Source organism: Microcaecilia unicolor, chromosome 4 (assembly GCF_901765095.1).
Source record: "Microcaecilia unicolor chromosome 4, aMicUni1.1, whole genome shotgun sequence".
NCBI classification, from domain to species: domain Eukaryota; kingdom Metazoa; phylum Chordata; class Amphibia; order Gymnophiona; family Siphonopidae; genus Microcaecilia; species Microcaecilia unicolor.
The window spans coordinates 239,326,244-239,349,559 of record NC_044034.1 but is presented as its reverse complement, the minus strand read 5'-3'; the positions used below and the strand labels follow the sequence as shown (position 1 = coordinate 239,349,559).

The window sequence follows — 23,316 nt, the reverse complement described above, 5'->3', positions numbered from 1 at the left end:
GAAAAACTGGGATTCTTTACTCCTGTATGTACTGTTTGCCATCCGGGAGGTACTCCAAAGTTCAACAGGATTCTCTTCATTTGAGCTGCTATATGGGAGGAGACTTAAGAGGCCTATTTTCAAAGCACTTAGCCTTCCAAAATTCCATAGCTTTCTATGGAACTTTGGAAGGCTAAGTGCTTTGAAAATATGCCTCATAAAGGAATGCTGGATGTGGGTTGGGAAGTTTGGGCAGAGGAACCCAGCCCGGAAAGGAACCTGGCTGAATATGTGCTCACCGTGCAGGAGAGGCTGAAGGAAGCCAATGAGACAGCTAAGCTCTGCCTAGAGAAGGGTCAAGCAATTCAAGCCTACAATAAGAAGGCAGTACAGAGAACCTTCCAACCAGGGGACAGAGTCTTAGTCCTCTTACCCTCCTCAGACAGTGAACTATTATGCAAGTGGAAAGGTCCTTATGAAAAGACCTTCGCACTTGGAAAAGACAGGACTGTCAATTATAAGGTGACCCAACTGGTCAAGAAGGCAAAGTGAAGATCTTCCTCATTAATTTGTTGAAGAAGTGGGTCCCCATGACTGTTGCACTGGTCCAAAGAGACGACTTTGGGCCAGAGGTCTCGACAGAGGCTGGGCCCTTGCAAGTTCCATTTGGTGACCAGCTCTCTGTCTCACAGAAGGCCGACCTAGACCAGTCGGTACGCCAGAATGGCCCGTTCCAAAGTTGGCGTCTGACGTCATCCACTGGGCGCTGGCAGCTGCGATGCAGGTCCCGTGATGCTGCATGGAAGGCTCCTCCTGCCATGCACCAGCAATCATCCAGCTTGCATGGAAGGCTTCCCCTACCATGCGCTGGCAGCGCGATCCAGCCTCGGAGTCACAGTAGGACCATAACAGCACCCCCTCCTCTAGGGCCTCTCCTTCCCTAAATGCGAGGTTTTGGTTTATGAGGAAAGAGGCTATGAAAACACCTTACCAGCAAAGGAGCATGGACTTGAGCAGCAGGTTCTCAGGAGTTGTCTTCAGGTCTGAATCTTTTCCAGGAAATGAGACTGTAATTCTCCACGTAGTCTTTGGGCATCCAGTATGCTCTGTACCTCATGCTCATCAGATGCGGAAACCACAGGTCTCGGGGAAGGTGGAATCGAGTCAGATTCTCTTAGGACCACAGGCTTCAGAAGGGACACATGGAAAGCATTATGTATCCGCAGGTTACCAGGCAATTTGAGTTGGTATGTGACAGAATTTCTTTGTCATAAGATGGGGTAAGGACCTACAACTGAGGAGTGAATTGAGCAGATGGCCACTGCCATCCTTGGTCAGCTACCACCCGGGGCAGAGCGCCGCTGGGCACCACCTCCAGGTGCACTGTCCTCCCCCTGGCAGAGCCATAGCCACGGGTGGGCCTGGGCCCACCCAATTAGGGGTCAGGCCCACCCAGCAGCAGCGTTCCTTCCTGCACAGCGATTCTGGTCGCAGGCTCGGCTCACGATTCCCACATGCTGCCTGCCGGCTGCAGCTCAACAATCTCCTTCCCAGGGGTGTAGCCACGGGCAGGCCCAGGTGGGCCTGGGCCCACCCAATTTGGGGTCAGACCCACCCAGCAGCAGTGTTCCTTCCTGCACAGCGATTCCGGTCACAGGCTCGGCTTGCAGCGACCGGAATCGCTGCTGGGCGAGCCTGCAAGGAGGGTGAGGGAAGATGGGGTGAAAGTTGCTGCACGGGGGAAGGGATGATGGGGAAAAGATATTGCACAGGGGAGGGAAGATGGAGACAGCAGCTGCACAGGGGGGAGGGAAGATGGAAGGAAAGATGCTGCACAGGGAGGAGGGAAGATGGAAAGATGAGACATGGTGGGTGGGGGAGATGCTGCACAGGGAAGAAGGGAGAGATGCAGCAAAGGGGTGGAGGGGTGAGGAAGGGAGAAGTATTGGCTGCATATGAGGTGGAGGGGAGGGAGACATGCTGTATTGAGAGGGGATAGGTGGTGAGAGGGGGAGAAATTTTGAACATAGGGGTGGAGGGAAGGGAGAAATGTTAGAAATGATGGTAGAGGGGAGGAAGGTAGAGATGCTGTATGGGAAGGGGAGAGAGATGTTGGACCCAGAACACAAAGGAAAGGGAGAGAGAGAGAGATGGTGGACAGTGGGAATGAGAGGGGGAGATAGACATGGGGGTGGATGAGAAGGAGGGAGAGGTACACAGTAGGTGGTGGTGGTGGGGAAATGTTGGGCCATGGGGGAGAGGACAGGAATGAAGAGAGAAGGGGCAGGAAAATATAAGGCCACCAGGGTGGGGTGGGGAGGGGATCAGATGCTGGTTAGAAGGGTGGAGGTAGGAAGACGATGGGAATGGTGGAACCCTGTGGGAGAGGCCAAGAGGGGGAGGAGGGAGTGGCAAGGAAATGAATGAGAGATAGTGATTACAGAGGGTAGAAATATGGTAATGGGAAGTAGATTAAAGATAAAAGAGAAAGTAGAGATGGGGAGGAATAAGATGGGGAATGGGAGAGCAAGTGGGTGAAAGAAGAAGATGGAAATTTGATAGGTAGTTGAAAAGTAAAAAGGAGATGAAGAAGGGTGAGAGAGAGGCAGAAAAGAGCTACAAAGGAATGATCAATATGTCAGAGGCAGGAATAGTGAGGGAACAAACAGGAGAGAGGAGAAAAGACAAATGGACTGCAGCCACTTGAAGAAAAATTAGCAGACAACAGAGAGGAAAGCAGAAAAGAGAAATTTGAACCAGCAAGATGGAAAAATAAAATGTACAGACAACAAAGGTAGAAACAAAGCATTTTATTTTGAATGTTTTAAATGGAATATGTTAGCTTTTGGAAATGTGCATAGCAAATGTCTTTGTACTGTGTTCTGTAGAGAAGGAAATGCATCTCTGTTTTATGTCTCCAGTGTTGCAGTAATGCTATGTTTAACTTCTTGGGGTTCCTTTTCAATTTATGTCTAAATATTTTTATTTCTAATTTGTGATCCCTTGTTCTGTATTTGGTGAGGGTCTGTTGGTGTGATAGTAATGGCAGGTGGGAAATTGGATGAGAGGCAAAGAGGAGAGGGAATCGGGGAGGGGAGCCCTCCTTTGTTTTCTGACCTGGCCCCCCGGCCCAAGCAGGTCTAACACCAGTCCTAATCCTCGCTGTATAGCTGGTGAGGATTCCCAGACATCCCCAGCTAAGGACCTTCTCCAAAGGCGGCCAGAACTCCCTTCTACCAAGCTCTGGCAACAGCATCCTTGAGCCATCAACAGCTAAGCATGTGTGGGGTGCTGGCATCAGTGGCTTAGGGTCATTGCTGCTGCCTGCCAAGCTTGACAAAAGAGAGTTCTGGCCACCTTCAGAGAAAGTCTTCAGCTGACTGAGCTTGAGGATCCTCAATAGCTAAAGTATTTATATTTTGAGGTGGAGGTAGGGCGGAGCAGAGAAAAATTTGTGCCCACCCACTTTGGGCTCAGGCCCACCCAAAACTGGCTGTCTGGCTACGCCACTGCCCCCCCCAGTGCATCATCTCTAAGCCCCCCCCCCCGGGTACATTGTTCTTACCTGCTGGGGTGCTGGGAGCAGCTGTGCGGCTGTCGGCTCCGCCGGTTCCCTGATTGCTCTGCCCCGGAACAGGAAGTAGGATCCTAATATGGACTTAAATGGGAACTGTCCTGGCTCGGAGATCCCCCGAATCTGAATGACGACTGAAGACACTGAGATTGGTTGTGGTAATACTTGCGTAGGAATTTGATGGCATTGTACTGAGCTTCATCAATGAAATTGCCACCTGCAACTGAATCAATTAAGGCTTCCATACAGATCTCCAGTTGGGTTGACAAGAGAGCTGGTACCAACAGTTGTTTCTAGGGAGAATTCTCTTTATGCCACATCCTGCCTCCCCAGCCAGGACTACGGCCAACGGTTTCCTGATTTCTTAGGACAGGCTAGAGCATAGTGGCCTTTGTTTCCACAGTAAAGGATAGTGGATAGGAGAAGATGTTCCACTTGCATGGGCTCTCTCGACCCACGTGGGGCTTCAGATTGCAGTGGAGGAGGACTTCTCGGGCGCTGGCTATTCCTGGACCTGGATAGTCAGTGAGTGGCCTGGCATTCACAGGCTCACTCATGAAACCTTATGTCTAGGTACACAGGAGGATTAATCATCCAAGGAGGCAGGAAGTTCCTGGCAAATACCCCCAGGGTATTTTTGGTGGGATCAGGGGAGAGATGTAGAAGGTGGCCATTTGGGTCACCAGGGTAATCAGGGTTGGGTATGGGGTCTGGGGATCAGGGGCTACTTGGACCACCAAGGGCACTTTTGCAGTGGGCTGAGAGAGGGAAGTGTGGGAAGTTTGGCATTTAAAAAAAACTATTTTCCCTTTCCCTCATTGGGTGAGCCAGTTCTCGTTCATGTACTGACAGGCAGCGAGATAGTTAATACCGATACAACAAAACGGCTGCATATTACTGCAGTGCTGAATGTTTTTTTTTTTTTTTTAATTCTGAGAATACACTGTTTTTAATGTTGTGATAACTACATGCCATTAGTTTTCTGCTTTTTGGTGAATTTTTATTAGAACACTTTCGGTCGGAGCTTAGTGCATCCAGGTGTACTGCAAAGAATCACCAGGGCTCAGTAATTTCGTTTGGATTCTGAGTCTGGTGATGCAAAGTTTACAGCCAGGAAGAGGGGCAACATTTCGGCTACGTAGCAGAAGTACAGTATACCCATGGACCCAGTCAGGCCAGGGTCTCGGTGCACATATACCATATTCCTGAAAAGCTATGATTTGGGATTGGCAGCTACCTACCTATCTAAAAGTCGTCACTGCGCTGGATCAGCGGGCATTGGGCAATAATGGAATATACAACAAGTGAACCAATAGACGGAGCTGCGAATTGGAGGCTCAGAATTATAGTCCCGGCTCTAAAGTAGCTAGAAGAAAGTGCTTAGAATTAAGAAAAGAAAAAGTGAAACGTGCGCCTTGCTTTCCTATTCCATACAGCCTTATTGCAGAACCGGTTTAAATAAAATAAAGCTTTTACGCAGTACCCAGAAGAACCACCGTAGGGAGCCAAATGCTCTGCTCTTTCCGCTTTCCTGGACGCGGTCGTGTCAAGTTTGACCCATCCCGCTTTCCGTACGCGGTTGTTCCTGGCTCAGAGAGTTTGACTCGTGGGTAGGACGGGTGATGTGTTTTTGATCTGGTGTCCCGCAGTGCAAAGTATCTGGGTTGGAGAAGGAAGGAGAGCCGGCTTCGGGAGCATGTTTACCAGCACCGGCTCCAGCGGGCTCTGTAGGTAACCGATACTGAAGCAGGCAACCTATTATTCTGTGTCCTTCTCCCCCCCCCCCCCCCCCCCCAAGGAACTGAGGCAGGTGTTCATTCTCTCGTGAACAGGTCTCCTTGAGACGTGTTTCCACAATCTGTTACTTCCTCCCCTGAGACATGTGTCACCTCTGTATTTCTTTTCTCTCTCTTTATGTAGAACTGGGGCAGCATTCCTTTATTTTCTGTTTCTCCCTTCCTTCTTTCCCAGGGGCTGAGGTATTAGTTACATTGTTGGTCTGTTCAGTCTAACCAGCTTTTTCCTGTCTGTACTGTAAAAAGATTGTTGCCTGCACTTCTGGGCTTGCAGGGCAGTAGCCAGTCACCATTAACCTAGTTATAGACCCAGTTGGTTTCTGGAGCATTAAAGCTTGCTGATACCAGCCTGATTACTTTATGGTCTGCAGAACCATTCAGTCTTTCAGTGCCATACCAAGTGCCCTAACAATTTGAGGTGGTCCTGAGCCCAAAGGGGAGGGGCACAAAACTCCCCCCCCCCTCGCAGCCTCCCCCCCACCAAAAAACTAAAAAATAATAGCGTAATTGGCAGGGATCCCCAAGCTCTGCCAGCTGAAGACCTCCGCTTCCGGTGGCCATAATTCCTACCAAACTTGACAGTTGGGGACAGTGTCCCTCAGCTGCAGCCGATGCTGGCATGATTCACATGCTTAGTTCTTGTGACAAACAGTATGCATGGCATGCCGGTGTTGGCCCAGGTACATTGCTGACAACTGCTGAGCCTTATAGGAGGTTTTCAGCTGGCAAGGGTTGGTGCCAGCCACAAAAGGGTGCACTGCTGCTGGGTCAGCCTGAGACCAAAGTGGGTGGGTGGGTGGGTGGGGGGGGGGGGGGGCTGAGGCCACACCACTGCTTCAGATCTTGTTTCTACCTCTGTTGTACAATATAACAGCTGACGAGGGTCATAAGACCTATCTAGTCTGCCCTACCTCAAGCTTGATGCATTGTGATAGACCCCACGCTTCAACTTACCTTTTAATCATCGGTGATCTGTGCTTTTATGCAGTGCTTTCTTGTATTCCATTACGATTTTTATCTTTAATACCTTCAACACATCCATCACCCATTCTGTGAAGAAATATTTTGTATATTGCTCCTCAGTTTTGTGTTTTGGAGCTTCATACCCTAACCTCTTATTCTAGGACATTAGTTTTGCTGTGAAAGGTTTATTTATGTATTATATTTATAACCCGCCTGTCACCGATGGGTCACAATATGAGAGCATAATAATTGTGCAGATACTCCCGGATTCTATAAACTAAAGTTGAATGCACAAATCAGCGCACGTAACTGATTTGAGCGCACAGCTTAATTGCTTAACAAGTCAATCAATGCTAATAATTGGTTGCGAATAACCAATTATTGGTGAATTGGTCTTAATTAGGATTTACACGCAGATTGTATTCTATAATGATCCACATGTAAATCATAACTTGCATAAACTTTGGGAGGCATGGCTTGGGGCATTCTGGGGGCATTCCAGAATTTTACGTGTAAATATAGAATTGGTCTGAACCACGCCTCATTTAGGTGCCAGCATTTACACCAGATTTTAGCAGGTGTAATTGCTGACACCTAAAGTATACCCTTTATAGAACAGTGCTCAGCACATAAAATTTTCAGGCCCAAATTTTAGGCTCCATTTAAATTCTAACACAGCCTTGACTAAAAACAAAAGGACTGCCAATGACACTGCTGTGAGCACATGGGTTTCCCATGCATTGTGGACACTTTTAGTGTGGCAGTAAAATGGCTGCATTCGTTTTTTTTTTTTTTTAAGTAATGGCCACACTCATAGTGCGTGGCCATTACTGCCACCTATTTAAGAGGCTGTAGGGGCTCCTGTGCTAATCCTGCACTAATTAGCTAGTGTGCGGTAATGTGCCTGTGTTACCTGATAAGCACAGACATGCCTACTCTCAGCCCCCAGACATACCTCCCAACTTGGAAAATCAAATATTTTTCAGCATGGGATTAGCGTGTGCTAAGCAGAACACTACCGTTGAACCCTCAGCACTTCCCGTGGTAGTGCCCTTTTAGTGTGCGGTAGGCCCACCATGCCTTAGTTAAAGGGCCCCTATGTATAAATCAGTCATCTCTGCTTTGCACTTTGCCTAAACACTAGCATGAGCAAAACTGCATGTAGTTCAATCATCTCTTCCATGCACTGTATCTACGCAAAAGCTTGAAAACACAAGAATGTGTCTTATGCCAAATTTGTAGTTTTGAGGTATTTGACTGTCATGTTCTCCCATCTTGCCTCAGAGTCGTGTGTCTGATATTACCATCTTATCCATGTTTAAGTCCTAACTCTTGTTTCATATAGTTTTTGGTGCACACCCTTGGTAGCCTTTCTCAGGGTCACCTCCAATATGGTCATATCGTTTTGGAGGTGTTGCTTCCAGATTTTTGACACAATATTGTAGGTGAAGTCTCGTCACTGACTGATAAGGCTATCAGCTCCTTTTTATTGCAAATGATTATACGTCTCCTTATTAACTCTGGTATTCTTCTTGCTCTTATCCTACTGTTTTATGCCTTGAGATAAACGGATTCAGCAAGAGGTCTCTTTCCTTGGTGTATATTAGCATGGTTTTAATATTGTTTGCTGCTCCATTGGATTTCTGCACCCTGAATGCATGACTAGTTTTGCATTGACTGTTAACTGCCCCCTTAATTTTAGACCTTTTGGTGGGGTAGAAAATTTTAATAAATGTGAAACTTGATGATATGAAGGAAATACAATATCATAACTACTGTTAAACAGAAACACCTTTTCAAAACATAAGTATCTTTTAGTTATAAACCTTGAATTATTTAATCTAGATACAGTGATGCAGCTGATTTCTGTCATATCTTTTTATATTTTTTTCTACTTTCATTTTACATTATCCATAATATGGATTCTCAAACAATACAGTCCTCTAACCTCATTTTTCTTTTCCCATCCAAAATGACTCACTTTGCCCTCTTGTCCAGCTTAAGCTCTTATTTATTTATTTTCTGTACTCTTTAGAGTTAACCCCCCAAACCTTCCTAAAATGATTGCTTATACCAGTGGTTCTCAAACCTCGTCCTGGAGGCACCCCAGACAGTCAAGATTTTGGGCTATCCACAATGAATATTCATGAGAGATATTTGCATGCACTGTCTTCATTGCATGCAAATCTCTCTCATGAATATTCATTGTGGATAGCCCCAAAACCTGACTGACTGGGGTGCCTCCAGGATCAAGTTTGGGAACTACTGGCTTATACAATAATCATTCAGGTTTAGCATTAATTTTGAAAAGTTTGTAGTTCATAAACTGCCATTTCATGTATCAACTGTTTGCAACATTGAAACTGTGGCTCTTTTTCACAGCTTTAAAATTTGAGGATTGTCTTGTTAACCTCAATGTCACTGTGGCCATGTGATCCCTCTCCTCAAATTATTTTGTTGGCTTCCCTTCTGTTTCTGCATTCAGGTCAAACTTCTATTGCTCACCTACAAATCCATGCCCTCTGCAGTTTATCATTACGTATCGCTTCCTATTGTTCCTTGTGACTCCCTTTTTCTGGACAGCTGTTCTGTGCCCTTTTCCACTGTTGATAGTACCCTTTTTCTCTGTAGATAATTCCCATCTCTACTCTTTCAACTTTGTTGCTCCGTTTTGTTTGAAACAGAGTTTGTCAGTGTGTCATGCTCCCCATTAGCCATTTTTCAAATCCAACTAAAAGCTCACCTTTTTGAGGTTGCTTTTACATCTGTTATACTTTCTTCTAGAATCTCTTGTTTGTCATGTATGTTTTCTAGACCTAGGTTGTTAGCATGAACTATCTCTTGTATGTATTTGTGTAGTTATCTGTATGCTTAATAGATCTTTAAAAATAAGTAGTAGTAACCAGCAAGATGACTGTATTATGAATTTCTTGCTGATTACTACTACTGCTGTCTGTTTAGTTAGTGTTTCAGCATCTCCCAACATTAGAATATTATGGGGGCAATTCTGTGCCAAAATGCTGGGCACTAATGAATCCTTTAATGGGATCTGGTCAGATTCCTTGTTATAATAGTAGCATAAATCAGTATTTACATGCCAGCATTGAGGTGTGCCCACTTATGCCATGTTTATGATAGGCATAAATGCATGCATGCACCTAAATGCAGCACTTTTTTTTTGTACCCCGCGCTTTCCCACTCATGGCAGGCTCAATGCGGCTTACATGGGGCAATGGAGGGTTAAGTGACTTGCCCAGAGTCACAAGGAGCTGCCTGTGCCTGAAGTGGGAATCAAACTCAGTTCCTCAGTTCCCCAGGACCAAAGTCCACCACCCTAACCACTAGGCCACTCCTCCACTCCTAGTGCGTAAATGACATTGTTTTTTAATGTGTACATATTTGTGGCAAATGCCCATGCCCTGCCCACGTGAACGCGCCTTCCTTGTATTTGTACGCTGTGCAAATTGAGTACTAAGCAGTATTGTATTGTATAGTGCCCAACTAGCACTTGCGCGTGATTCTGTAACATCCACATTTGTAAGCCCTAGTATTCTGTAATCTACATACATAGTAACATAGTAGATGACGGCAGAGAAATAACTGTACGGTCCATCCAGTCTGCCCAACAAGATAAACTCATATGTGCTACTTTATATATATACCTGATTTTGATTTGTATCTGTCATTTCCAGGGCACAGACTATGAAGTCTGCCCAGCACTAGCCCCGCCTCCGAACCACCAGCGCTGCCACCCAGTCTCTGCTAAGCTTCTGAGGATCCATTCCTTCTGAATAGGATTCCTTTATGTTTATCCCACGCAATTCTGTTACTGTTTTCATCTCCACCACCTTTTGCAGGAGGGCATTCCAAGTATCCACCACTCTCTCTGTGAAAAAATACTTCCTGTTATTTCTCTTAAGTCTGCCTCCCTTCAACCTCATTTAATGTCCTCTAGTTCTACTGCCTTCCCATCTCCGGAAAAAGGTTTGTTTGCAGATTAATACCTTTCAAATATTTGAATGTCTGTGTCATATCACCCCTGTTTCTCCTTTCCTCCAGGATATACATGTTCAGGTCAGCAAGTCTCTCCTCATACGTCTTGTAATGCAAATCCCATACCATTTTTGTAGCTTTTTTTGCACTGCTTTAATTCTTTTTACATCCTTAGCAAGATACAGCCTTCAAAACTGAACACAGTACTCCAGGTAGGGCCTCACCAACGACTTGTACAGGGGCATCAACACCTTCTTTCTTCTGCTGGTCACATCTTTCTTTATATACAGCCTAGCAACCTTCTGGCTATGGTCACCACCTTGTCACACTGTTTTGTCGCCTTCAGATCATCAGGTACTATCACCCTAAGCTCTCTCTGTCTGTACATATCAGACTCTCACCGTCTAACACATACGTCTCCCGTGGATTTCTACTCCCTAAGTGCATCACTTTGCATTTCTTTGCATTGAATTTTAATTGCCAAACATTAGACCATTCTTAGCTTCTGCAGATCCTTTTTCATGTTTTTCCACTCCCTCCGGGGTGTCCACTCTGTTACAAATCTTGGTATCATCCGCAAAAGGCAAACTTTACCTTCTAAACCTTCGGCAATGCCATTTACAAATATATTGACCAGAATCGGCCCCAGCACCGATCCCTGAGGCACTCCACTACTCACCTTTCCCTCATCCGAGTGAATTCCATTAACCACCACCCTCTGGCGTCTGTCCGTCAACCAGTTCCTAATCCAGTTCACCAATTTGGGTCCTATCTTCAGCCTGTCAAATTTATTCAAGAGCCTCCTGTGGGGAACCATGTCAAAAGCTTTGCTGAAATCTAAGTAGATTACATCTGTAGCACGATCCTGATTCAATTCTCTGGTCACCCAGTCAAAGAATTAAATGAGATTCGTTTGGCACGATTTACCTTTGGTAAAACCATGTTTGAGATGGCATTAGCAAGACTTCCCACAAATGTTTTCTAACCATATCTACAGTTGTTACTAGTGACGATTTGGGGGAAGTTAAAAAAATCTCAGAGTATTTTTTCTTAACTGGTTTTCTAAGTACTCCATCTTCTTTGCCATAAAGGTTATCTTTAATTAAAACACTGCAAATCTCTTGCAGCTCAGAAAGCTTAGTATCTAGGGCAGGCACCATAAGACCTTGCTGATTTGCTGTTTGAGTCCAGTCACATTAATCATCTCTGAAGTAAAATTAGTAGCCACTCTTTTCCAAGAAGAGTTTAAGGTTTGCATTGCATCCATAATACATCTAAAGTCACTATAGTCAGCTTCACAAGCACAGTCACCACCTCTGAAGAAGTTATGAGGATTTGGTGTGGGGGGTACTCACTGTTGGTTTTCTCTGTGCTCTTGTATATTTCTTCCTACTTATGATTACTTTGGGGGAGTGTTCCAAAGCTGAGAGATTCTCCAAGTGAGACTCGGACAAAACTGTGTCTCTGAGTTGTTCACCTCTCCAACTGGTACTTCCTTAGCGTCCCTCCGGACCGGCCCAGAATGTGACTAATGGGTTGTGCACGCCTTCCAGCAGGTGGAGACTGAGAAAAAAACTGTGACTCTAGAGAGAGCCAATAAGAGGCCTTGGCAACAAGAGAAAGATCCAGTAAGCTCAGTCTCCAGCAGGTGGAAGGTGGTGAGCCCTTCAGTCTCATTCTTTATATTATATTTATGTTCTATTATATTCTTTATATTTTTCTATTTCTTGCTGTAATTATTTTTGTTGGTTTAAATTGATTTCTTCTGTGCATCCGTGTATATATATATATATATATATATATATATATATATAAAGCCTGTTATTTAGAGGCAGAGGCCCGTGGGGGTCTCTTAGCGCCTCGGGGGTGTCAAACTTGGGTGGCCGGGTCCCTCCCCCCATATCCTCCCTGGTATTCTTTTAAGCTGTGCTTGAGTAAAAAAATAAAAATAAGAGGAAATCTCAGCACAAAAAGGCAGTTTCCTCAAGCTCTTCAGGGGAAGAGCTTTTGAGGCAGGGAGAGGCAGCCACGAAAAAAAAAACAACCCCAAAAAGACAAGCTTTGATTTTTGTTCTCTGCCTTTACTTTCTCTTTAAACAAGCAAGACAGCTTCTGTTTTCTCTCTGTGATGGTTTGCTGTTGTTTTTTCTGGCTCTTGTTTTGGTTCGCAGTTGGCTTAGGCAGACGTGATGGCAGAGAAGCTCCACCGCTGTTCAATCTGTCAGCGGCAGGGAGTCAGCTCGAGCGGTGCTTGTAAGTTTTGCACCGCGGTAGATGCTTCGTCTGAGCAGGGGCTGTAAAAATGTTGGCGCTGTTAGCACGGGGGGGGGGGGGGGGGTCCGATTCGGCAGTTTTAAGTGCGGTCGGGTCAGCCTCGTTGGCAGCGTCAATTTCGGCGGGAAACGCCACCATTTTGTCTTCCCCTCTAAATGCTGCATCCCTGCCTGCTTTACCGGCCTCTCTACCGGCTGTGCCTCAGACTCCTGTTTCTTCAGCAGGTGAAGGTGGCTTCCCGCCTGACTTTGTGGTACAAATGTACTAAGCTTTTTTATTGCACAAAGCTGCTCCAGGAGAGGCTTCAGTGAAGAGGTCTCAGGAGGGCCAAGCAGCGGGTGCTAAGCGGTCCAGGCAGTTTTGGGATTTAGAAGAGGATTTTTCTTCTGATTTGGACCAGGAAATGCCATCCTTGGAGGAGACATAGGTGTTTCTGGAAGGTCATTTTCCTGAGGACCCTGGTCAGCTGGAAGATGGTGCGGAGCCTTTCCCTGCGGGGGAGGATCCCTCAGTGGTGAGAATTTTTCATAAAGTTGACCTGCAGGAGCTTATTTCTCAGGTTTCCACAACCTTGTGATTTGAGGAGCAGGAAACTCCAGTGGCGGAGTCCAGAAAGGTATTCATAGGCCAGGTAAGACTTTTCCAATGTATCAGGATATTAGGGACATCATTCAGGCACAGTAGGAGGTGCTGGATTCTGCCTTTCATCTTGTCAGATCCATGCTCAGGCTTTATCCTGTTCTGGTTTTAGACAAGGATATTTTACTCCCTCCAGTGGTGGATGCTGTAGTGTCTGCAGTCACTAAACGAAATATGGTTCCCGTGGATGGCGGGACGGCTTTGAGGGATGTCCAGGATCGCCGTATAGAATCCTTATTAAAGAATAGTTTTGATGTTTATGCTTTGGCAGTGCAGGCTGCTATCTGTGGTTCTTTAGTAGCGAAAGCCTGTTTTTGTTGGTCTGAAAAGGTCTTGGACCATTCTTCTGATGATTTTTTTCAGCGATAGATGCCGAAGTGGCGAAGTTGGAAATGGGTTTGGCCTTTTTGGCAGATGCTCTTTACGACTTGCTTCAGGCCTCTTCTAAGTCTATGGCTCTTTGTGTGGCGGCCCGTCACTGTCTTTGGCTTTGTGGCTGGTCTGCGGATGTGGGCTCTAAGTCCAAGCTTAGTAAATTTCCTTTTAAGGGTTCTTTTCTCTTTGGCGATGAGTTGGATAAGCTGCTGCGTAGCCTAGGTGAGGCTAAAGTTCCGAGGCTTCCTGAGGATCATTCCAGGGGGCCTGGACGTGGTGTTTTTTTCTGGTCGTGGTAGGAGCCGTGCTTTTTGGTATAGACCAGGCAGAGTAGTTCTGGTTCAATGATCCAAGTTTTTTTCAGAGGACGTTCTCCTTTTGGGTGGCCGTAGAAGCAGTCGGGAAACAGGAAATTCTTTCTCGTCTTCCTCCCGTCCTCAGCAATGAAGTTTTGCGGGCCCAGTCTCTGGTTCAGCTCGGTTGGCGCAGTTTTATGGGCCCAAATTACTTCAGACCAGTGGGTTCTAGAGGTTATTTGCAGTGGGGTTTGCCTTAGAGTTTGCTCGTCCTTTGTCAGACGTTTTCGTGGAGTCTCCCTGCCATTCTCTGCTCAAAACCAGGGCTGTCAGGGACATTCTACGCAGACTCCTCGACCTTCAGGCTATTTGTCCAGTTCCTTTGTCAGAGCAGCATCTAGGACGTTACTCCATAAACTTTCTGGTTCCCAAGCAAGAGGGTTCCTTCAGGCCAATTTTAGATCTCCAGGTGGTCAATTGATCCCTCAGGGTGCCCTCATTTCATGTGGAGACTTTGCGTTCGGTCATTGTGGCGGTGCAGACTGGGGAGTTTCTGACGTCGCTCAATCTCACAGAAACCTACTTGCATATCCCTACTCGATCGGCACACCAACGTTTCCTTCAGTTTGCGGTGCTCGGCCAGCATTTTCATTTTCGGGCTCTTCCCTTCGGGCTTGTAACTGCTCCTCAGACGTTTACCAAAGTCATGGTCGTAGTAGCCGCAGCACTCAGAATGGAAGGCATTCTACTCCATCCTTTTTTAGACGATTGGTTGATCAGAGCAAAGTCTTACCAGGAGAGTGTTCAGGTGACAGCTCGAGTAGTAGACTTCTTGAAGTCCCTAGGTTGGGTAGTCAGTGCACAAAAGATCCGTCTGCAGCCATCTCAGTAATAGGAGTACCTGGGAATCTGTTTTGACACGTTGCAGGGCCGTGTTTTTCTTCTGTCGGCTCGTGTCCTCAAACTGCAGTCTCAGATTCGTCACTTATTGCAGTCACCGAGGTCAGCGGCCAAGGATTATCTTCAGGTCCTGAGTTCCATGGTGGCGGCGATTGAGGCAGTGCCCTGGGCCAGGGCTCACATGAGGCCGCTTCAGAGGTCGCTTCTTTCTCGGTGGTCATCACAGAAGGACTCTACATCAGAAATTGTCACTTCCGGCTCAGGTGAAGAGCAGCCTACATTGGTGGCTGTGAGATGCCAGTATGACCAAGGGAATGCCTCTGGATCAGCCCAACTGAAGGGTGGTTACGACAGATGCCAGTTTCCAGGGATGGGGAGCTCGGCAGGGACAGTATGCTCAAGGCCTGTGGTCTCCTCAGTAGAGATCTTGTTCAATAAATCTATTAGAGACCAGGGCAGTTAGACTAGCAATCCAGACCTTTGTCCATCTGTTGAGGGGCGAGGCAGTCCGCGTGATGTCAGAAAATGCCACCGCGGTGGCTTACATCAATCAGCAAGGAGGAACAAGGAGTCGACAGTTGGAGCAAGAAGCGTCACAGCTGTTAGAGTGGTTGGAGGTGCATCTGGTGGCGCTGTCAGCGGTTCATATGACAGGAGTTCAAAATGTTCAGGCAGACTTTCTCAGTCGAAACATGCTAGATCCCGGGGTGTGGGCTCTAAGTGATGTGGCGTATCGGGCGGTGGTGAACTGTTGCAAGATGGACCTGTTTGATCCCTGGCCGACCGGTCTTCTTTATGCCTTTCCTCTCTGGCCATTGATAGGGCGTCTACTTCAGAGAGTCGAAATGCACAGGGGCCGTCTGATCTTGGTGGCGCCGGATTGGCCTCGCAGACCGTGGTACGCCGATCTTCAGCGGCTTCTAGTAGAGGATCCATTCAAGCTCCCGGTCAGGCAGGATCTTTTGGCTCAGCTTCGCTCTCATCTGTGTTCTACCTCTTTGAATTATGTTTGGACCTGGAGGATTTTTGAGGCCTGGTGTGAGGAGCTCGGGATAGCTCTCTTTCACACGTCCGTCTTGCAGATTTTGGATTTTCTGCAGCGTGGTTTCGACAAAGGCCTTGTTTTGGCTTCTCTTAAAGTGCAGATTGCAGCTCTATCGTGTTTTCGAGGTCGTGTTCAAGGAAGATCACCAGCTAGCCACCTGGATGTGTTCCGTTTTTTTAAGAGAGTTTAACCTCCTGCATCCTCCGTCTCGTTCTTTTCCCCGCTGGGATCTTAATTTGGTACTCTTAGTTCTTACCAAGCGTCCCTTTGAGCCTTTATCTTCTTGTACTTTGAAGGACTTAACCCTGAAGGCATTGTTCTTAGTGGCTATTGCCTCAGCTAGGAGATTTTTGGAGTTGCAGGCTCTTTCGTGTAGGTCTCTTGGTTCTTACCAAGCCTCCCTTTGAGCCTTTATCTTCTTGTACTTTGAAGGACTTAACCCTGAAGGCATTGTTCTTAGTGGCTATTGCCTCAGCTAGGAGATTTTCGGAGTTGCAGGCTCTTTCGTGTAGGTCTCTGTTTTTGGAATTCAGCTTGGATCGAGTGTTTTAAGACCGGTTCCTTCTTTTCTGCCCAAGGTATTGACTCGTTTTCTTTCATCTCAACTGGTGGTGTTGCCTGTTTTAGGTTCTTTCTCCGAGTCAGAGGAGCAGCGTCTCTTGAAGCGTTTGGATGTCAAAAGAGTTCTGAAGCATTATGTCAAGTCTACGGAGGAGATTTGTCGGTCCGATCGTTTGTTTTATTCTCATCGGAGGTTCACGCACAGGATTTATGGCTTCTAAGCCCACTATTTTTCATTGGCTTAAGGAAATTATTGCATCAGCTTACCTTCTTTTTGGGAAAACTGTTCCAGAAGGAGTTAAGGCTCACTCTACCAGAGGTCAGGCTACTTCTTGGGCAGAGCGTTGTCTGGTGCCTCTGGAGGACATTTGTATGGTGGCGACTTGGTCTTCTTTGCATTCCTTTTCAAAGCACTATCAATTGTACCTCCTGAGTCATCAGCTAGTTGTTTTTGGGGCACACGTTTTGACAGTGGGGCTGTTAGGGTCCCTTCCATAATCTTACTTTTGTTACTTCCCATCAGTCACATTCTGGGCCGGTCTGGAGAGACGCTAAGGAAGGAGAAATTAGACCTTACCGGCTAATTTGCTTTCCTTTAGTCCCTCCAGACCAGCCCATATCCCTCCCTTTAGGTATTCTGTGTTTTCAAGAGTTAAGTGATATTGTTTTCTTGGGAGCTGTGTTGCTGGTTTCTGGTTTCATTGTTTAAAAAAAAAAAAAAAAACAACACAAATTCTATGGTTCAGTATGTAACCTTTTGTGCATGATGTGCAGGGGCATGTCATTGGTCACATTATTGTTGGTGGCACACACCCTGTGTTGGCAATGTGCCGGTGGATGCTCAGGCTTTCGTATGCACAGACCATTTACGTATTGTTTTACTTCCTTCTGCTTTGGTACTTTGTTATTGGATCTTTCTCTTGTTGTCAAGGGCTCTTATTGGCTCTCTCTAGAGTCACAGTTATTTTCTCAGTCTCCACCTGCTGGAAGGCGTGCACAACCCATCAGTCACATTCTGGGCCGGTCCGGAGGGACTAATGGAAAGCAAATTAGCAGGTAAGGTCTAATTTCTCCTTGCAGAGCTTCTGGGTTTTGGTGGGACCGACGTGGGAGTGGGGCTTAGAGAAACCCCATTGATACTGCTGCCAGCAGATTCTTTCCTCGGCTGAGCTGAAGAGATTACCATCCCCAAATGAGCTGGAGCTCAAAAGCTCTCCAATGTAGTCTGCTTCATGAGAGGGGTTGAGACCAGAGCTGGAGGCAGTTGGTGGGCTTTCTCCCTTCTCTTTCCCACCATGAAGCGGCAGGGATGCCAACAAAGCAGTCTTCAGTAGGTAAGACCTGGAGCCTCCCATGTGAGCATTTGCTCATGACGCCATCTTGGTTTGTTAGATGCTAATTGAATTAGTACTTCCCTTACTTAAGCCTTACCAGCATCCTCTATACATGACAGAGACATGTTTATTTAAAATATTTATAGACTGCAACTGGTGTACAGTGAAAACATACATAAACTTAGATTGTGAGCCCTCCTGGGACAAAGAAATATCCAGTGTACCTGAATGTAACTCACCTTATGCATGACATAAAGCACATAGTTGTAGCAGTACAATATTCAAATTATTCCTCATTAAGGTATAACGCTAAATCACAAAATGCCTGGATAAAAAGTAGTCTCTTGATATCCATATTGTTCCAGACCAAATATTGATCCTAAACATCAAGAAGTTTCTTTCCCATTTCTCTTTCCTGGATAAGGCCCATGTTTGCTTACCATCTTTTGGCACCCATTGCTGTGGGTTCTCAGACCTTGGTGACCATCACAAGGTCAGAAATGACTGACTGGGGTGTGTCTAAGGAACTGAAGGACTCCTTTTGTTCCCTACTCCCCCCCCCCCACCCCCCAATAATCCAATCTCGAATATGTACCATTTTTTTTTGTTTAGAGTAAATAAATATAATCTGTACAGCTGCAGTTATTCAATCTCTAGAGATCTACAAAATTTATTTATTTTTTTACATTCAAATCGTTTTATTGAGAAAATATAAAAAAAAACAAGCACATAAGAAAACAGCAATAGAACAGAGCCACAGCACACCTCAACAATTATTAGCAAAATATGGTATAGCAAAACTAGAAAACAGGATCCCTGAAGTCATTTTAACTCTATGCTCTCAATCAGCATTGTGGTTTGGATAATACTGTAAATAGGAGGGAAGAAAGAAAGATGAAACAGACTTGAAGGGGAAATAAGTAGGTAATATACAGTCTGTAAACAGACAAAAACAAAATAAGCAAATGGAGGATAAGAGGTCCACTAAATCTAATCTCCACATACAGTATCTCAAGTCTTTACCCTCCCCTTTGAGCCACCTAGTTTTAGATAGGGATTTATCTAGCTTTTCCAACGTACAGTTCATACCCCCTGCTATCAGCCTGTCTCAAATTGAGCTGGCGTCAGAAGTGGTGGAGCCTTGCGCCTGCATTGTCAGCTTGCTGGGAGATTGTTGACCTCCGTTGTAAAGAAGAAGCCACCGAGTCCAGGCACAGTGTGGACGCCTGCCTGACATCACTAAGGGACTTTTGCGCTGTTACAAGAGCCCGGCATACTTGCAGCACATGGCCACAGGGCATGGATGAAGGGGCATGCAAAAAGGGGCATGCAAAAAGGGGCATGCTCTGCCCCTTGGGAGCCCCTTGGAGCACCAAGGAGCAAGGTACTTTATACTTTTTCTTTGAAGATGGGAAAGCAAAAGGCTAAGGTTAAAGTCTCTACTCTAGTTGCCTCAGGACTGATGGATAGGCATTGGTGGAGCAGAAACTATTGATAATCAGGCTCTGCCCCCATTTGGGGTCTCACTTAGCTTCCCTGAACGTGCTCCACCTCCATCTCCAGCTTCTTGCAATACAGAGTCTAGTCAAACAGACTCTTCCCTACCCCCCCCCCCCCCCCTTAAGAGCAGAGATTCTGACCCACAGAAAACTTTAACAGCGTTTTTTTTCTAAAATTCCTCAGCTTATTCAGGCTGCAGATTTGCAGTCGGTATCTTCTAAATTAGGATTCTCAAGTGGTTCAGCAAATTCCTCTCAAACTGTCAAGCAAAATAACCAACTTTCTGACTACTGGTTGCCTAACTGTGGCATCCCTCGGGGTTCCCCACACTCTCTCATCCTGTTCAATCTCTTTATGTCATCCCTCGACTTAGTACATCTAAGACTCAACGAGCTTCTACTATCATACTCTGATGACATCTTACTTCTCCTATCACTGACCTCTACAAACAAAGACCCAATTCATTCAGTAGCAGCCAGTATGAAAGTGGTTAGTACTTGGGCCCTGAACAACAAACTGAAATGGAATGAGCAGAAAACCAAGATCCTTTGGTTCCGCAATCAGGTAGTTATGGTCCCATCTCCAATATCTTTGTCTAATGGGCAAAACGTTGTGGTTGAGTCAGAAACCAACGTGTTAGGGGTCGTGCTTGACTCTTCACTCATGTTCTCCTCACACATTAACCATCTATGGAAGAAATCTCTATTCACAATGAGACAGTTAGTTTAGTGAGATCCTTCTTTGACCAAAAAGTCTTTGCATTGTTAGTTCAACTGTTAATCCTACCACACCTGACCTGGATTATTGTAATGTCCTATTTTTTGGTATTAAGTGTCAATATAAAATAAAATTGCAGATCATTCAGAACACAGCTGCCAAACTAATATTCAGATTGAATAGATATTATAATGTATCATCTTACCTTATTCAACTTCACTGGCTTCCCATATCAGAAAGAATAAGGTTTAAAGCTGCTTGCTTAGTTTTTCAAATCTTACAGGGTTTTACATCGGAAGTGCTAATGAGAGTTGCTTCTCTATGCCTGGTCCAGTCCAACAAACTGTTAATCTGATCGTGAGCCCTTGTGCCTAGGTCAAGGTTTTGGAAAGACCTTGGCTGAGGCCTAGGGTAGACCAAACAGGCGCTAAGCAATACCACGGGCCACAAAGCCCCACATGCTCAGGACAATCAACAAGCACCACCAGAAAAGGGAGATAGACCACTCAGGCGGGTCGCAAGGCCGATCTGTAACCCACTCGTACAGAGTCCAAGCATACTGGCCTCATGGCCGAACTGGAACCAAATCATACACTAGGGAAGGGGAAAGAACAACGGGAAGTCCTCGAAGGAACTGGAGCTCAAGCAGTGCACGCAGCGCCAGCCAGTGACACAAAGGGAAGGGCAACAGACAAAATTGGCGGATACAGCCTATGACCAGAGGGAGAGAATACAAACAAACCATACACAGAAACTCAGGTAGTGGAAGGCAAAGCCCACAGGGAAAAAGGGACAGAATGGGACACTATAGACATGGAATCTACAAGAGCGAAGCTCCACAGAAATGGCTAAACAGTGAAAAACCGACTGAAGGAAAAGGCTGCTTTCAAATAAGGACAGGAAAGAAGCAGGCACACGAGTACAGAAAGGGATAAGGCAGACGCCAGAGAAAGGCTGCCTAACAGAGGCAGCGCTCACAGAAGGCAACTACCAAGCACTGCACATAAAGTGTTAACACTGAGTAAAGGGAAACTTAAACAAATTAGGAACGAGTTTACCACGGACAGAAAGGCTGCCTAACAGAAGACCCACAGAAGGGAAATATCAAGCTCTGCACATAAAGGGTTAACACTGAGTAAAGGGAAACTTAAATTAGGAACGAGTTTACCAAGGACAGAAAGGCTGCCTAACAGAAGCAGGGAGAAACGAGGCAGAAGACAGAGCCAGCTGCACTGCAGAGAAGCAATCAAGGACAATCTGGTTACAACCAGCACATACACACACGAAGACCACAAACAAAAGGAGAGCAAGAGCGAACTCCTCAAAATACACACTGTGCCACGAACATAGACAGAGTAAGAGAACCAGAGCTCAGCTGACAGGAATTAATGCTAGAGTGTCCACAGTAGGGAGAGGTAAGTTTAAATAAGGTCTGACTTCTGACATCTGCTGCTTCAGATGTCAGCTCAATCCCTGACAGGCCAATCAGAAGTGAGTCCCAGTCATTCCCCTGCTTGTCTCAGTAGAATCATAACACAAACTAAAAGAACAAATTATGTTTAATAAGGCAATCCAATATTAGATCTTCGGCTCTCTAGTCCCTGTACTTGGAGTTAAAACATGAAACTCTCTACCTTTGGCTATCAGAACAGATAACTACCTTAGCTTCCAGAAGAGGCTAAAAGCCTTTCTTTTTCCAAAGCCTTCTTCATAACAAATCATTATGACGTCTGCTTCCTCTTATTTCTGCCAGCCTTCCCGATTAAGTTCTTTTGACATATTTTGGATGTAAACGTTTGTAATGGAGATCTCAACTTGGTCCAAACCACAACCAAGGCGGAAGATAAACCAAAACAGACGAGAAAAAACCATAGGGAGTAAGAGCACCAAAAAAGTTTAATAGGACCCTACACGGTCCGTGTTTCGGCCAACAGGCCTTCCTCAGGGGTCCTGAATCTGACGTTTACAGGTGCACCTCCGAGATACTCTTGAAACAAAAAAGCAAAATACGCTAATACTGTCTAATAGCGGACAAAAGCGCGTTTATGCCTTGAACATTAAGAGAAATAATTTTATAAGCCATTAGCCTGTACTTCTTCTACTCAGGTCTCCCCTTCTCCTGCATCACACCTCACTTGCTGATCCACACAACTAAGATTGATCCATTTTCCAAATGTGTATTTTTCATCCCTCACTCACCACAAATATCTTTGCAAAAATAAAACAAGCATACTTAGAGGCTCATTTTCAAAGCACATAGACTTACAAAGTTACAAAAGTTACATATGTAATAAGTGTGCGCTTTGAAAATGAACACCATGGCATTATATCCAACCTTAACCTTTTTCATATATTCTCATTCTCCTTTTAACTGTTAGGTAAAGCTTCTGATGGTTTTCCATCAGTTCACCATTCCTTTTCCCAATACTACCTCTTCCCCTGTATTCCTTCACCCTTCTCTCAAGATCACCTCAGCTCTAGAGGCCCAGTCATCAGAGACATAGATACTCTCAAACACTGCTGCTGTTGATTGCTCTGGTATCAGTTGGGGCAACTGGATTGAGAGGCAGCATAATATTCAAGTATGTGTCTCCCCGCAATAGCTCTGCTGCCTCTATAAGGTTCAGCTGCCTTTCTGATCCTTCAAACATGCAGATCTAGAGTGTTATTCAGCATCCACTTTGTTGTCTTCTTACTGCGCATTCCAGGCTGCTGCAAGGCTGATCACCCTGCACTGCAGGGCCTACAGTACTACCTCCTCTTTTTGCTTCCCTCTGTTCCCTCGGCAGTGGACTGAGTCTCGCAATTGCCTCATGTTCCTTTCTATCCTCATCCTTTTGGAAGGTGCCAACTCAGCCTCTCACCTTGCGACTTCCTTAAATCCTTAGAGTTGCTCTTACATATGTCAAGCTTTCTGCTTTCCTTTGGGCACCATTTTGGCAGTGATAAGTATCTAAAAAAATTCCTGCACATCATCATTAACTTTAAGTGTGTGGGATACCACGCTGGTTCATTAATCCCTTTTTGGACCAGGAAATCTTTATATTTAAACAGCTCCTTTCTCTTTTATTTATTTCTTTTATTGTGCACCTTTGATATACGTCACAAAGGCCTACACATAGAGGCATATTTTCAAAGCACTTAGCCTCCCAAAGTTCCATAGAAACCTATGGAACTTAGCCTCCCAAAGTGCTTTGAAAATAAGCCTGATAGTCAACTAGGCGGTTTGCAGTAAAACAAGGTGGTTAAAAGACAAAGTCTACGAAGAGGCAACTAAGTAAATAACAATAAAAGCTAAACAAGTTTAAAAGCAAAGCAGGTGGAAACAAGACATAGACTGTGCAATGTATAAAACCTGCAGTGGCCAGGG

The 23,316-nt window shown here is 45.6% G+C and overlaps 1 protein-coding gene across 1 annotated transcript in view; it reads left to right on the top strand.

The window, feature by feature from the left end:
- The first annotated feature begins 5,038 nt into the window (after positions 1 to 5,038).
- The window catches only part of UBAC2 (UBA domain containing 2), a 482,592-nt gene continuing 464,314 nt past the window's right edge, over positions 5,039 to 23,316 (top strand). The window contains exon 1 of the mRNA XM_030201351.1: positions 5,039 to 5,280. Coding sequence (XP_030057211.1) covers positions 5,250 to 5,280 — 31 coding nt within the window. The 5' untranslated portion in view covers positions 5,039 to 5,249. The remainder of the gene's footprint in view (positions 5,281 to 23,316) is intronic.